This window comes from Panthera onca, chromosome C1 (assembly GCF_046562875.1).
Source record: "Panthera onca isolate mPanOnc1 chromosome C1, mPanOnc1 haplotype 2, whole genome shotgun sequence".
NCBI classification, from domain to species: domain Eukaryota; kingdom Metazoa; phylum Chordata; class Mammalia; order Carnivora; family Felidae; genus Panthera; species Panthera onca.
Genome location: NC_138346.1, coordinates 198,229,496 through 198,244,426, shown reverse-complemented (window position 1 = coordinate 198,244,426; position 14,931 = coordinate 198,229,496). Strand labels below are relative to the sequence as shown.

Genomic DNA, 14,931 nt, shown 5'->3' with positions numbered 1-14,931 from the left:
TGGAGTCAGTGGCCCCACCACCCTCTGCCCCATCTAGCAGAGCCACCTCCATACACATCCATCCAGACACCGGCGGTGGGGGAGGGGCGGAGGGGGACCCAGCCCACACAGTCTCTACTACAGTGCCCTGGGCCATATGGGCTGTCCCCCCCCTCCCCCCCCGGTGTGCCAGGGACAGTGTCACTCGAGCGTGGTCCACACCGACCCCCCACCAGAAGCATCCTCACCACATCTCATGACCTAACGGCATCTCTCAGCAGGAACATTACTGCCACCTGGGCAGGACGGTCCTTTGGACGGGACACTGCCACCACTTAGCAGCCCCGACCACTCCCCTCCCCTCCGGAAATGCCAGCAGCATCCCGTTACTGTGACAACCAAAAGTGTCCCCGTGCACTTCCAAAAGCCCAGGCGCTGGCACCTTCAATGCCCGGCTCGGGCCTCACTTCCTCCTAGAAGCTTCCCTACCCCCATCCCGGCCCAGGGCCCCAAGTTCGGCATCTCGCGGCTGGGCCTCATCTTTGCACTTGGGTCCGGAAATGCTCTGGCCAGAAACAGGGTTCCCAGAGACGCTGAAGATTTTGACTCAGGGTCCACATCGGGTAAGCGGTTAAATGAAGGGACCACCTCGCCTGGCCTCCCTGACCCCAGGTGTCCCTTTCCTCAGGGACACACAGCCACACCCATCTCCCTCCTCCCCAGGATGTCTGTTTCCGGGGCCCCGTAAAGGACATATAACCGAATCTCTGAAGGAACCCGAGTTTTGAGCGTGTGGTGTCCCTGGAGGTCAGGCAGAAGACGGATCTCTGCGTCCCTGTGCACCCTGCCCCCGCCCTTGCCTTAATCACCGCTAAGGAGGCCAGATGACCAGCTGCCCCTCTGGCCTGGGCTCCCTAGACTCTGGGATTAAGAGTTGGGATTAAGGGCGGACACATTCCCCGTAGCACAAGAGCCCCAGCAGCGTGCGTGCGTGCGCGTGTGCACACGCGGGCACGTTCAGGGCTGTTTCCGGGCATGCTGCGGGCACATTTGTGTGTGCACACCTGTGCTGGTCTCAGATGGGCTCAGATGCCACCCCGCGGGTCTGGCTGTGCTCGCGTGAGTGGGACGCGTGCACGGAGGTGGCAGGGAGAGCGTGTGTGTCCCTGTCTGTGTGTGCTTGGGCAGGTTCGGGTCCGCACACTCTATCACATACGCAAATGCGTCCACACGTGTTCATGTTTCTAGGTGTGCATCAACCTTCCCACGCCGGGGAGAGCGTCTCCCAATTCTCCCAGCATTCTCCCGGCAGCTGCTAATATCCACGGCCAGCCAAGGTGTTGGGGGGCAGGCTCCCCACAGCCGAGAGGCAGAGAGACAGCAGTCTGGGTTCTCCCGATTCTCCGGGCCTGGCCACACCTGAGCCGCTGGAACAGGGGCGTGGGCCACAATGTCCTTCCCCGCACGGACGCGAGAGCCCCACGCATCGGCAGAGACACGCGGCGACACGCGCGGACACAAACCCAGCCCCTCGTCCAAACCTGAACTGAACCGTGGTCTCAGCTCCACGGGGGAAAAAGATCACCCCGGGCTCAGCCACCATCTCGCAGACCGTCCCTTGAACACAGAGCCGGAACCCCTTCTTCTGGATCGGAGACCGGCCTCCAGCAAGCCTCACAGCTCCCCGGCCTCACACGAGAACAGGACCCAGCCGAGCCAGGGCTCGGCTCCATAGAGGTCCCCAAGGAGCCACTGCCCTGGGGGAGCTGTCCTAGCTTCACCGGGCCAGGGGTCCTCATGTGAACAGCAAGATGGGAGGCTGATTTCCTGTAGCCCTCTGCCCTTGAAACTACCTTTCTGGAGGGATCAATGGAGATACGGGGGTGGGAGGGTGACATCTGGGTCCAGGAGGGTGAAGAGTAGAGTCTGGCCCTAACCACCCCCTCGGCCCTCAAGACCCCTGTCCCCCAGGGGACTCCTCAAGTCCTAGCCCCACTAAGTGGCAGCCAGGCAGAAGAGAGGTTCCAACCGGCAAGAGAGGGAGTGACGCAGGGGCATCTGCGAGGAGGGTGGGTGGCAGAGAGGAAGGGGGGGAGCAGTGGGCAGAGGAGGAGGAGGAGGTGGGCAGGGGGCTTGCTGGGGGAGGCCGGGGTGGTGGGGAAGATCTCTGGTAACCAAGCCTGAGCCTCTGGAAGCCCACCGTGTGTCCACCTTCCAGAAAGCTGGAGGCCGAAAGGACCCAGTCTGCCCCTCCTCCCCCAGCTGAAGGAGGCAGGAAGGCTACATCGTTCGTACCCGCTGCTCCCTGGGGTCACTTCTCCAATTCTGCGGATCAGAGGAGCAGGGGGCTGGGGAAGACAAGGTGTGACCACTGCGGGGCGGGGGGGGGGGGGGGACTCCAAGTAAAACAGACTGAGGATGTGTAAAGGTGGAAAAGGCAATAGTGTAGCCATGCCAGGACTTGGGGAGATGAAACCCAGTAGCCCATGGGAGGGCCCAACAGGGAGATGATGTAATGACAGAGTTGCTGCGACAACGTATCCAAGTGAGAGCTCCAGGGAGGTAAGGATGCAACCCTGTGGGGAAATCAGAAGCTATGAAAAAACTGTGGGGCCCAGCAAAGAATCCTAACATGTAGAGGAGGGGCACGGTCTAGAAATCTAGAAGAAGAAGGGAGGAAAGAAGGGGCTGAAGAAAGGCGCTCTGTGCTTGAGAGCTGGGAGGAGAGGTCGGTAAAGGATTCCCAGAGGAGGGCACACCTGTGCGGGGTTTTGCAGGATGAGTAGGAGTTCACCGGAGAAGGGGCCAAGTCCACGGAGAGTGCACAGCACGCAGGTAGACGCGAAGGCGAGAGAAATGAGGTTGTACTCTGCGCCCAGGGAACAGAGTGGTAGCAGTGAGGGGTGAACAGGGCCAAGGGATGAAACTGGGGAGAAATACACCGAATGCACTGATAGGAATCAATCTGGCATAGAGTCTTGCGGCTGAGGGCAGCGGGGCTTGGGTTAGGGGTGGCTTCCTGGGGGAGAAGGGTGGGGGGAGCTGGGCTTGCAGTCGTGGCACAACAGAGACAGGTACAGAGGAGAAACGGTACAAGAGACGGTGTCGGGGAGTCAGGAGACCGTCCTTTGTCCCAGCTCAGCGGCCAACGTGCTGTGTTACTTTGGGCCAGCCACTATTCCTCTTTGCGCCTCAGTTTCCCCATATGTAAAATAAGAAGGCTAAACCACCAGACCTCAGAAGATTCTTGCTGTGACTAGAGATCACTCCTTTGGCCTCCGTCCCCCCTTCAGGACAATGAACAAGTTGCACAAGAGTTGCGTCCAAGGGCCCTTCCAGCCGAAAGACTCTCTGGCCCTCTGATCTTCCCCCAGCCTAGGATGGCCTCAGCCCCTGGCCCACCCTAGACAGAAAACAGGCAGCAGAGAAAAGACCAGTGTGGAAGCCAGGAGCCCCCAGGGCCGGGTCGGGGCCTCTCCCCCAGCAGCCACACGGATTCAGGTGCCTTAGCGAGATGTGACTGGCCCCAGACTCATCCTCTCAGGGCATCACACTTTACAGTTTGCAAAGCACGAGGTAGCAGGAGGCAGCACTTGTACACCAGGGAGCATTCTAGATGGCCTGGGTTCAAATCCTAGCAGGCACGCCACTCTGTTGACCTTGGACAAGTTACTTAACCTCTCTGTGCTTCAACTTCCTCTTTTGTGAAAGCAAGATAATAACGGTCCCCCCTTCCCAGGGGTGTTGTAAGGACTCAGCGAGTTTCCGTAGAGAAGACGCTTGGCCGACTGGCTTGCACGGGGCAGGCCCTCAACAGGCAGGATTCAATACGAATAGGTCACATCTGTGGTCTTGTTGGCATCTCATGCCAGCCCCTCAGGGCAGCGTGGCTGCGCCCACCTCAAGACCCACATCCCCCACCTGCAGAATGGAACCCAGATGCCTTGGTTGGGACTCAAAGCCCACCTCGTGAGCCACTGGCTGGCCCGCTCTCCCGCGGCAGAGCCCCGGACGCCCGGCGCGGGCACAACCCAGCGCCCGCCGCCAACACACAGCCCGCCCGAGAGCCCTGCACACCCCCAGCCCCTGGCACAGGGCCCAGCACACGGCAGGTGCTCAACGACGTCTGCGGAACGAGCCAGTCGGTCAAGCAAAAGACGCCCCCGCGCATGCGCACAGCAGCCCACGCGGCCGGCCCCTGGCATCACGGCCTCTCGGAAGCACAGACTCCAGCTGCTCGCGGACCGCCTCACCTTGGGCCTCTGGGTCCCCATCTGCACAGTGGGATAGCAACCCCGGCTCGCAGGGTCATGGTAAGAACGGAGACGAGGCGTGTGAGCACGCACTGGCCTGCTGTCACCGTCCGTGTCCGTCTTCCCAGCAGACGCCCTCATCTTGAGGGCAGGCGCCAGAATTCAGCCGCAGACACCCCCACCCCGGCCCCCAGGGCAGCCTGGCCCTAAGAGGGCGGCAGTCAACAGGCGGCGGGTCAGCGAAGGGCAGACAGGAAACAAGGTCACCCACCCCCCAGCCGGGGGCCCCGCGGAGGATGCCAGTGCATGGGTTGTGCCCGGCATGCCGACAAGACCCCCCTGCTCCCAGTGTAACAACCCCCAGCTCTCTAGGAACCTTGTCGGCTCAGGCCTCTAAGCCCCCACGCGGCTCCCCCACACCCCAGCCCAAGGAGGGACCCAGGGAGCCGCCCACAGGCCCCTGGTGCCTGCCATGGCATTGGCAATCAGCTTGCTGCAGTTAGATTTCCCAGATCCCACTGCTGACTGTTTCCAAACTACCCTTAGTAAAGTCTGGGCTGGCGAGCAGAGCTGGTGGAGGAGGGGCAGGATGGGGGGTGCCGGCCGGCTGTACAGGGGGCACAGCGAGCTCTAGGAGAGTTTGGGCTGAAGCAAGCCCCCTACCCATTGCGGAAGCAGGATGAAGCATTACCCTCCATCCCATCCTGCCCCGTCTCAGAAAACCCCGGCCCCCTCTGGAGGGGGTGTGATGACAGGTCAGCAAAGGGACAGAGAACTCCAGAGTAGGTGAAAGGGCAACTGGACAGCTGGTTCCACCAGGACCCGGCTGTGTGAGCTTTGGCAAGTGGCTTGACATCTCTGAGCCTTCTAGAGGATGGCAATGCCACCGCCTCTGAGAGTGTGGAAGGCTCAGTGAGCCCAACTCAGGCTGGATACCAAGGCCCAACCCTTGGTCAAGGCCCCGAGCTGCCTCTGGGTCTCCGGACTCCCACTAGGAGACGGCAGACCATGGGGCTGGTCATCTCCTTAGGGCTCTCCCACCTCTGACGCCCTGTACAAACAACGGTCACCCAGTCCGGGCCAGGGGCCACAGCCAAGGTGTCCCTCAGCTGGGGGGAAAGGGGAAAGAACCCAGCATCACCACGTCCTGAGCTAAAGCTGCAAACAGCAAGGTCTCCCGGGAGCTCTAGGACCAGAAGGGCCCGAAGAGCCATTGAGGCCAATCTTCCGCCTCCAGACCGGACTGCAAACTGCCAGTAGCCTCAGAGAACCAAACTGCCCTTGAACTCAGCACCACGAGGCACTGGGAAGTGCCTCTTCTAATCCGGCTCAAGTTCTCCCTTTCAGGGTAGACCGCACCCTTCAGGGTTCTACTTTGGGTCATCCGTGATCATTCAAACCCGGTTCCCGCTCTCCAAGGGAAAGCCTTGTTCCCACCCCCCCCAAACCAACTCCTCAGATGAGGCCAAGAGTGGGACAGGAAAAGAGCAAAGCCAAAGCAGGTAAATGGAAGAAATCAGCATTTATGGGAGACCCGCCCCTTATCGGGCACTTTATTACTTCATGTTGTTCATTCTCCAGCAACTCTGGAGACAGAGGTACTCTGAGCTCAACCGAGACAAGAGAACAAGGCTCAGAGAGGTTAGGCAAACTTGCCAAGCTCACACAGCCAAGAAACTGGCAGAACCAGGATTTCAAGCTGGTTGGCTGGTTCCACTACCTCCAGCTGCACCCCCGGTTTGGAGACCCCAAAACAGACGGCACCAAGGCCCAGGTTGGGGCCCAGGGGTGGAAAGAAGGCAGCAGACCTTGGCCAGCTGGGTCACAGAGGTTGTGGAAACCCTGTCCATCTGGTATAAAAGGCCAGCACAGACATTCCCTGCCCTCCACCCTCAGCAGCCAGGTAGGGAAGAGGCCAGATCATTTGTCAGGGGCCACCCCCACCCCCATCCTGCAGCTGGGCCCTCAGCCACTGCTGCCCAGACTCCCCCCTGTAATCACGGCTTCCTGTTTGGCGTGGAGACTAGGCCTGGTCAGTGGGGGGAGGGGAGCAGCCACCCCTCTGGCCGGGGCCTACTCTGAAGGGAGGGGGGCCGGAAGTAAAGGCTACCCAGCCTCCTGGAATCTTGGAAGGCTGGGAGCCAAAGCAGGGGGGCGGCCCCCAAGGAGGCCAGTCAACAAATATTTACCCAGTCCTGGCCTGATGTTCCCAGGATGTGGCGGACCGTTAGTGGGGACAGCAAGACGAGCCAGGTGGTCTGAGACCAGCCCAGACCCCACCCCCTGCTGGGATGGGGACTGGTGGGGGGGGGGGGGCAGGAGCAAGGGGCTGGGCCCTAGGACGGCTCCTGGCACCCTGCCCCCCTGCCCCAGACACCAAATCACAGGCTTCCGAGCAGCTGAGCTGGAGCCCAGAGCCACAGTGCCCCTGTCCCACCCAGATGCGGTGGCCGCACCCTGGCACTCAGACCTCAGGCCCGCTCCATGCGGCCCCCGGGCACCTCCTAGCCCACGGGCACACGCTTGGGCCCAGCAGAATTCCGCCAGTCTCGCTGTCCCTCACTGTCCCCTCAACCCACCTCCGAAGGAGAGAACACAAAGCCCCCCCTCCTGGGCTCCAAAGCTCAGAGTCCTGGTTTCCTTCCTTCCTTCCTTCACTCATTCCCTCATTCAGACCGTTCAATTCTGAGCCAGGAGCAAAGCTGGCCTTGGGGTACCGCAGGGATGCAGACTTGGGCTCCACACGTGACAGCTTTCTGAGGGGCAGAAGGGATTCCACGCAGGCCTCATCACCGATGCAGCGTGAGCCCCAACACTGAGGGCAACCAGCGTGAGCCAGGGGGCATGGGGCTGGGTGGGGGGGGCAGGTTAGACCCCTCACGTCCTGAAGTTCTAAGTATTTCCCCTCTCCTGGGCCCTGACCAGAGACGAGCCCCACCCCTCATCCTGCACAGTTGACAAAGCTCTCCGTCAATCCAAACCCATGACCCTCAAAGAAGCCCATTTTACAGATGACAAAGCCTTGTGAGGTGGCCGAGGAGCAAGGGCTCCAGGCTCAAGCATTGGGTAAGCGCCACCCCTCCCCCCTCCGCCACCCGAAACACGTATTTAGTGCCACCCACCTCCAAGGCCAGGGGAAGCATTAGATGAAAAGAGATGGGGGACGTGCCTGGCCCAGAGCCTGGCAGAGAGCAAGCCCTTAGGGGACAGCAGGTAATGTGGGATTCATCTGGGGGGGTGGTAAGGAGGCCCCAGGGAGAAGTAGCTTGCCCAAGATCACAGAGCAAGAGGGGGTAAAATTCGGACCGCGGCCCAGTCCTCTTGGCCTGCCAGGCCCTGGCTCCATCCGGCTCTGCTACTTTCCAGCTGTGGGACCCTGGGCAAGTCATTTAACCTCCCGGTGCCTCCGTAAAATGGAGGTTCTAACAGTTCCCACCTCCAAAGACGATCAAGTGCCTGGTGGGCGGGGCTCCAGTGAGCTTAGTTTGCTGTTTCTGTCATTAAGCCCCGGGGGTGTGCGCCCCGCCTCCCAGATCCTGCCCAGTCCCCGTGGGGGGGGGGGGGGGGAGGGATGACAAAGACAGATGGAGACTTGACCACCTCCCATCCCCATCCCCACCCCCAGCTGCCTCAGTCTGCTCCAGCCCTCCGCAATCCTACTGCAGCCCCTTCTAGAATGACCCATCCCTCTCCTCCAAGCAGCCAGGCTCGGGGAGGTGGGGGGATCCCAGCTCCAATGGGAGTGTCTGGAGGGAGGCCTGGCTTCTCGGGGAAGGGGGGGACTCTGTCTCCACCTCTTTCTTCCCTTCAGGAGGACCCCTCTCACCCACCCCACTGATGCCCCAGCACTTTCCAGAGCCCAAGCCCAGAACTGCCCTGCCCCAGTGCTGCCCCGGGGCCCCCCCAGAGACCCCTTGTCCCGTTCCATGAGGTGGGAGGCGTCATCCGTCTTCAAAAGGCCAAAGGGCTTTTTTTCTACAGTAGAACCCCCAACACGAGGGAACAAGTAACACACTGAACTGGCAGCTGGAAGCACTGGGTTGCTCCCTAGGGTGTAGAAGGCGCCAGGTCCCCATCCCAACTCTGCCACGAGGATGTTGCAACCCCCAGAAGCAGTCCTAGAAGTCAAGTATTTGTCTCCAGTCGACAAGTAAGAAAGCCTGGGGTTATGGCAGGCTACAGCTTGCTCCATGCCACGTGGTGACCGCTTTTATTGCAGAACTCAAAACCTCCTCCTCCAGGAAGCCCTCCCTGACCTCTCCGGGCTCCCTCCTGCAAAGACCCTCTCTGCTGAGAGCTCACGACGTGGCAGGCTGTGCTCAGTCTACCCCAGGGGTTCATTTTCTCATCGCCACATCCCTGGGAGGTTGGCATGGTTATAGTCCCCATTTTACAGATGAGAAAGTTGAAACAGAGAAATCCCTCACTCAAGGTCACTACAGCAGGTGTCTGTCTTTGGAGCCCCTGCCACCTTGGGAGCTAACAGAGAGCAGACCCCTGTGGTGTCCCTGGGTCGGGGCCTGACCTCCAACAGCCCCAGGGTCCCCAACTTTTAATTTTTATAGTGAGGACAATCTAGCTCTGACAACTCATCATTCAGTCACAGGGTGGCTGGAGGAGTACAGAGCTCCAGGACTGGAAATGGGGGGTGGGGGTGGGGGGTGGGAGGGGGCAGGAAACACCAGGCCTGGGGGTGGGGCTTCAAAAGAATTCCTTGTGACTCGATTGGTTAAGCTTCTGACTTCAGCTCAGGTCATGATCTTACGGTTCATGAGTTTGAGCCCCCGCCAGTCGGGTTCTGTGCTGACAGCTCAGAGCCCGGAGCTTGCTTCAGATTCTGTGTCTCCCTCTGTCTCTCTGCCCCTCCCCCATTCGTGCTCTGTCTCTCTCTCTCTCTCTCTCAAAAATAAGTAAATGTTTCAAAACAAAAACCAAAAACAAAACAGAATTCCTTGATTGATTTCACCTCCCAGTGGTCCCCAGCCACAGAATAACAACCTTACAAAAGAACACGAAATCAACATTTGTTGGGTGTTTACTATGTGCCAGGCACTGTACTAGAAGCTTTCCACGGTAACCTCTTTGGTTTTTGTTATTCTACCAGTTTTACAGAGGTGGAAACGAGGCACAGAGAGGTTAACTAACTTTCACAAGGTCACACAGCCACAAAGGAGTGACCTCCCATCACGGGGAATATTCCAACACGACGAGGTGACACCCCAAATCCCTTCCAGCCCTGAGCTTCTAAGAAAACATGTTTCGAAGCTAAAACTTCCAGAAGCTCCACACTCCGAGCTTTTCTGGGTAGGGACTGAGGTGGCCCTGAAGGCAGCTGTCCTTCAGAATCCCAGACACCTGGTCTCTCAGGACAGAGGACTCCCCAAAGCAGATGCCCGAAGACACACACCCACCCACCCACGCACCGTCTGCATGACTGGGACCTGCTATCCCCACAGGCCACCCTGGAAGCCCCACCCCCCACCCCGACCACACACACTCCCTTTCAAGCTGGTGGGCAAACCCAGGGGTCATCTTGTCCCTCCCCTGCCCTAAGCCAGCCACTGCCCATCCGAGCGATGTCCTCAGAGGACCCCGCCACGGAGGCCACTCCTGAAGCCAACCTGGGTGGGGCTCTTCTGGTCCAACCTCGGTCCCTCCTGCCACAGGCATCACCCTCTCCCTCTGTTAGGGCACCTGGGCAGCCGGGCACCATTCATTTACCCTTCGCCTCCGGGGCCAGATGAGACGATGCTCCTCCTGGACAGCCTCCCACCCTGGGAAGATGTGAGGCGTGGAGAGGGGCTCCCCCTCTCCCCTCACCATCTGGAGCCCCTCCCAGTCAAGCCCACCATCTTGCCTTTATCTGCCACTCAGCTTTGGGTCTGAACCACACCCAATCTACCTCACCCTCAGGTTCAGGGAGACCCTACTCACCTCGGGCGCTCACTTCCTTCCCTCCACCCCCTTTCACTTCCTTCCCTCCACCCCCTTATGGGGCATGAATTAGATTAGCCTTGTTCTGATCTTGAGGAACAGTGGTTCAGCAGAGGATGGGACTTGCCCAGGGGCATACAGCTCATTCCTGCCCCTTCCCCTCTGGGCTTCCAAATGTAAAGCATTCTGTCCCACGTCCCTTTTCATTCATCTGTACATCACACATTTACTCCGGGCTAGGACTACAGATACCATCTCATTCCTGAGAAAGGTGGTACGCCAGCCCCATTTCACAGAGGGGGAAACAGAGGCTCAGGGAGTGGAGCCGGCATGCCCAAGGTCATACCACGAGTCAGTGGGGATCGAAGGAGTTGAGCCCAAGGCTGTGTTATTTCCACGCCTTTGATTTCAAAATTGGTCTTCCGGAAACGGAGCTGAGAAAGTGACCCAGGTGCTAGGATGGGCTGGGTCCCAGTCCCTCCCAGGGACTTCTGCTCACCCCTCCTGGGGGTGGGGGTGGGGGGCACATAGGGAGGAGGCATCCAGCCTACCAGACACTATACTCGCCTTGGCATTCAACACTCTCTCTCCCCTCAGTTCAGCCCCCAGATGGGGAAAGCTGATGAGTAGCCTGTCTGTCCAAGAAGCAACCTCTGAGCCTGTCCTTCTCCCCCTTTTACAGACTGGCCAACTAAGGCCCAAAAAGACACACAGGGGCAGAGTCGGCACCTGGCGGTTGCCTGAGAGACCTGGGGAATGAGGGCCAGGCATAGCTCCTAGAGCCAACCAAGGAAACGGGGTCTAGAACCCCCCAGCTCATCCCCAGACCAGGCTCCAGACACGTGCCCATGGGGGAACTCACTTGGGACCCGGGTCCCTCAAAGCGGGGAGGAGTCGCCCTTCTTCCCTATACCTCCTCCTGCTCCCCCTAATGGAGCTGGGACGGAGCTCAACCCCACAGCTGTGTGGTCACTCAAACGGACACTCAAGGGGTCACTGCCTGCATATATACTCGCCTCAACCTGCACCCACTCTGCCCCCCCTCAAGGGTACATGCCCCCCTGCACAGGGTCATCCACGCCGCCCGGAGCACACACATGCACACACACATTGGGTGTGGGGCCAAGCACACACCCACCGCACACGTCCCTCCCAGACACACACTCACCCCCCCAGGCACACACAGCCACGGCCAACAGTTGCCCAGCCCCGTCCCTGGTACACACGGCCAGCACAATAGGTCACCCCCACAGGATCACCGCACGTTCAGGTAAGGCACGGTGGCACCCCGCCATGTGGCGGACTGCTTCTCATCCTTCACCCGCACACAGCCCACGGGTCCCAACAGCCTTCACAGAGGTGGTCATACACACAGGGTCACCCTCACTCAGCCCCTCAGGTCACCTTCACACAAGTCACCCTCCTCCCCCTCTCCGCCCCCCCCCCCCCCCGCCCTCCCCACAGCGACCCTCGGAGGAACCAAACGCACCCCCCCACCCCCGTGCCCCAGGGGGAATCGACCCAATTCCCTAAAAGTGGCCGCGGTCTGGGCACACCCACGAAGCAAAAGCCACGTTCGCTCAAGACCGGCGACACACCCAGCCCGGGCCCCGCGCCCGGCGACCCCTCGCCCGCAGTCGGGCCCGCCCCGCGCCTCTCCACCGGGGCAGGGGACCCCGCTCCGCCCGCGGGGCCACTGGGGAGGGGCGCGGGGTCCACGACCCGCGCTCCGGTTCCCGCAGGGCCGCCTGCCGGGGAGGGGTCCCGAGAGCAAGGAGGAGCGAGCCCCCAAAGGCGGGCGGCGGCGGGGACGGCCCCCCCCCCCTCCAGGCCAGCCTGGAGCTGGGGGGCGGGGGTCGCCCGGGGAAAAGGGGGGTTGGGGGCATGCGGAGGTCTGAGGGGTGCGGGGGCGGGGTGCCGAGTGCAGGGTGGGGGGAACCCGGGACCGGGGGGCGCGAGGTGCCGAGTGCGGGGACCGGGGGCGCGGAGACAGGGGCGCGCGGGGGCTCGGGGGCTCGGGGACCGGGGAGCGCGGGGACCGGGGCGCGCGGGGGATCGGAGACCGGGGAGCGCGGGGGGACCGGGGGACACGGGGGCCGGGGGCGCGGGGACAGGGGCGCGCGGGACATCGGGGACCGGGGACCCGGCAGCGCGGGGCCCGGCGCGCGTCACTCACCCCCGCGGCGCGCCCGGCCAGCAGCAGCAGCAGCAGCGGCGGCAGGAGCAGCCCGCGGGCCCCGGGCCCTGCCGCGGCCCCGCTCCCGGCGCCTGCCCCGTGGGCGGCCCCGGCGCGGTGCGGCGGCCCCGGCTTCATGGCGGCGGCGGCGGCGGCGGGCGCCTTTGTTCCCGAGGCGCGGCGCGCGGGGCGGCTGCTCGGCGGCGGCGCGGCCCGCAGGCTGGACCGACGCGCTCCCGGCTCGCGGCTCCCGGCTCGGCGGCCCGGCTCCGCCTCGCAGCTCCGCGCCCACAGCAGCCGCGCCCGCAGGAAGCGTGCGCCGCCGCCGCCGCCGCCGCCGCTGCCGCCGCCGCCGCCGCCGCCGGGCCGCCCCCAGCGCGGGCGGAGCGGGAGGAGGGGCGGGGGGCGGGGCGGGCCGGAGCGCGCCCCCACCTCCCCCCCACCCCGGACCCCCGCCGCCCTTGCCCCGGACCCCGGCACTCCGTCGGCCCCCGCCACCATCACCCCGCCCCGCCGGCCCCTGCCCGGGCCCTGCGCCCCCCCTGCCCGTCCCTTCCCCTTCCCCCCCGCCCGCGCCCCGGCCTTCGCCAGCCCCGCCGCTGTGGCTGCTGCGCGACCTGGGACTAGTGGGCCGCCTCGCCGAGCCGCGGTCGGGAGGAGCACGGGGATCCCGCAGAACGCGCCTCCGAGGGCGGTGGTGAGCGCCGGAAGGAAAGGATCCGCGTGGGAATGCAGGAGGACGGGCCTGGCTCGTTTGAGGGTCTGAGTAGATGGGTGGCATTTGTGTGCTCATTAGCGGCTTCCCCCTAAGGGGGCCGTTCACGTGGCTCTTCCAGGACCCATCACCACCACCGGCCCCAAGCCGGTGGACACAGAGGGCCAGAGGTCACCCAAGTCCAGGGGCTTTGATATCCTCAGGACACCTGCTACCAGGCCTGGACCTCTCTGGGCCTCAGTGCCCCCTCTGCACCCACGAGAGTTGTGGACTTCCGCCCCTGTCACTGGATCCGCCTAGGAAAAGCGGGACAGGCCTGCGGCGGCGCTGCTCCCCCCGCAGCTGTGAGGCCCCGGCTCTCTGACACTCATTTATTTCATGCCTGAGAACCGAGGACCCCCTCCTCCAGTGCGGGTGGTGTAGACGTATGTCCCTGAGTGACAGTGCCTTGCCTGGCCTGTCTCTACTGCCCTCACCCCCCTCGGGCGTTCTATGCACTTTACTTCTTCTTCAAGTCCCCACCACCCAGCACATGAGCTCCAGGAGGGTGGGGTCTGGGTCATCCAGTTCACTGCTGTGTCCCCAGCACTAGCCCAGGACCTGGCACATAGTGGGAGCTCAGTGCAAATGTGTTGATTCAATGAATGTGTTTCCCATTCACCTGAGCTCATCCGGCCCCAGGTGTTGGGGGGGGAGGCACATATTTGTTAAGCCCTGGTCACATGCCAGCATGGCCCCAAGTATTGTACATGGTTGTCTCGTTTCACCCTCTCTCAGCAGCCCCATAAAGCAGGTGTTGTCTGTATCTCCAGTACCTCGATGGGAAACTGAGGCCCAAAGAGGTGAGGTTATTTGCTAACGATGGCAATCTGCCCCTGTGTCCGGTACCCTGTCCAGGGCGCCTGCTATCAGGATACGGGAACCAAACTGAGCTGAAACTGGGACAGTTCCCCCAAGAAAAAAGGAACTAAAACCAGGACAAATGGAGCCAGTAGGGGAGAGGATGGGGGGTTGAGCCCAGAGGAAAAGAGTCTGGGGTGCCGGCCATAATCTGGGGTGTCGCGGGGGGATGGGACTTGTCCTTCAGGGCCCTGGGGAGCAGGTCCAGAGGACAAACATCGGCTCGGCGTTAGGTTGAGCTGAATTAGAAGTGTGCCCTCAGAGGGAGAGGGAGCCCAGTCCCCAAGGGGTATGTAAGGCCAGGCTAGCTGCCCTTTGGCAGAGATCCTGGACAGGAAGGGAGGGAAGCTTTCCAACTCGGAGATGTGAACATCCCTAGGAATTCTCGAGTCCCAGCCTCTGGAAATCATATCCCCAATTCTGACCCATGGGCACCTTGGGGAGGTGGGCAGAGAGGGGCCGGCGGGGCCCGGGAGGGCAAGAGGGGGTTCCGGTTGAGACGGCACAGCTCGGATTTGAAGACCACTGGCTCTTGGGCGGATCCCAGTCCTGCCGGTTACAAGAAGTGTGACCCTGGAGGAGTAGCTTTACCTTTCTGAGCGTTAGCTTCCCAACTATAATATGGAAATAATGACCAGACAGCGTTCGTTCATTCATTCGTTCGTTCGTTCGTTCTCCAAATATAAATCGAGTGCCCTCGCGTGTCAGGCTCAGGGGCAGGTGTCAGTTCGTGATTACACGTGCTCGGGGTCCGGTAGAGGTGGCCAAGTTGTCAGGGACCTGGTTCGCGGGCTAGTCACCTCCCAGAAGGGCTGCAGACCAGGCCAGTGAACAGACTGGCTCTGAGGAGCTTCCAAAGGGGCAGAGCCAGCAAGGCTGGGGGTGGGGGGGGGGGGTGGGGAGGACAGTATGAGAAGCCACTCGTCAGGTCAGCTCAGTGTGAGGTGGGACGTGTGAAAATTGCAGCCGGCCAC

The 14,931-nt window shown here is 61.9% G+C and overlaps 1 protein-coding gene across 1 annotated transcript in view; it reads right to left on the bottom strand.

Annotated features, from left to right (window-relative positions):
• SDC3 (syndecan 3) overlaps nucleotides 1-12,852 on the bottom strand; it is a 35,299-nt gene extending 22,447 nt beyond the window's left edge. Inside the window, exon 1 of the mRNA XM_078452139.2 lies at nucleotides 12,343-12,852. Within this exon, the coding sequence (XP_078308265.2) occupies nucleotides 12,343-12,843 (501 nt within the window). The 5' untranslated portion in view covers nucleotides 12,844-12,852. The remainder of the gene's footprint in view (nucleotides 1-12,342) is intronic.
• Between the last annotated feature and the right edge of the window lie 2,079 nt (nucleotides 12,853-14,931).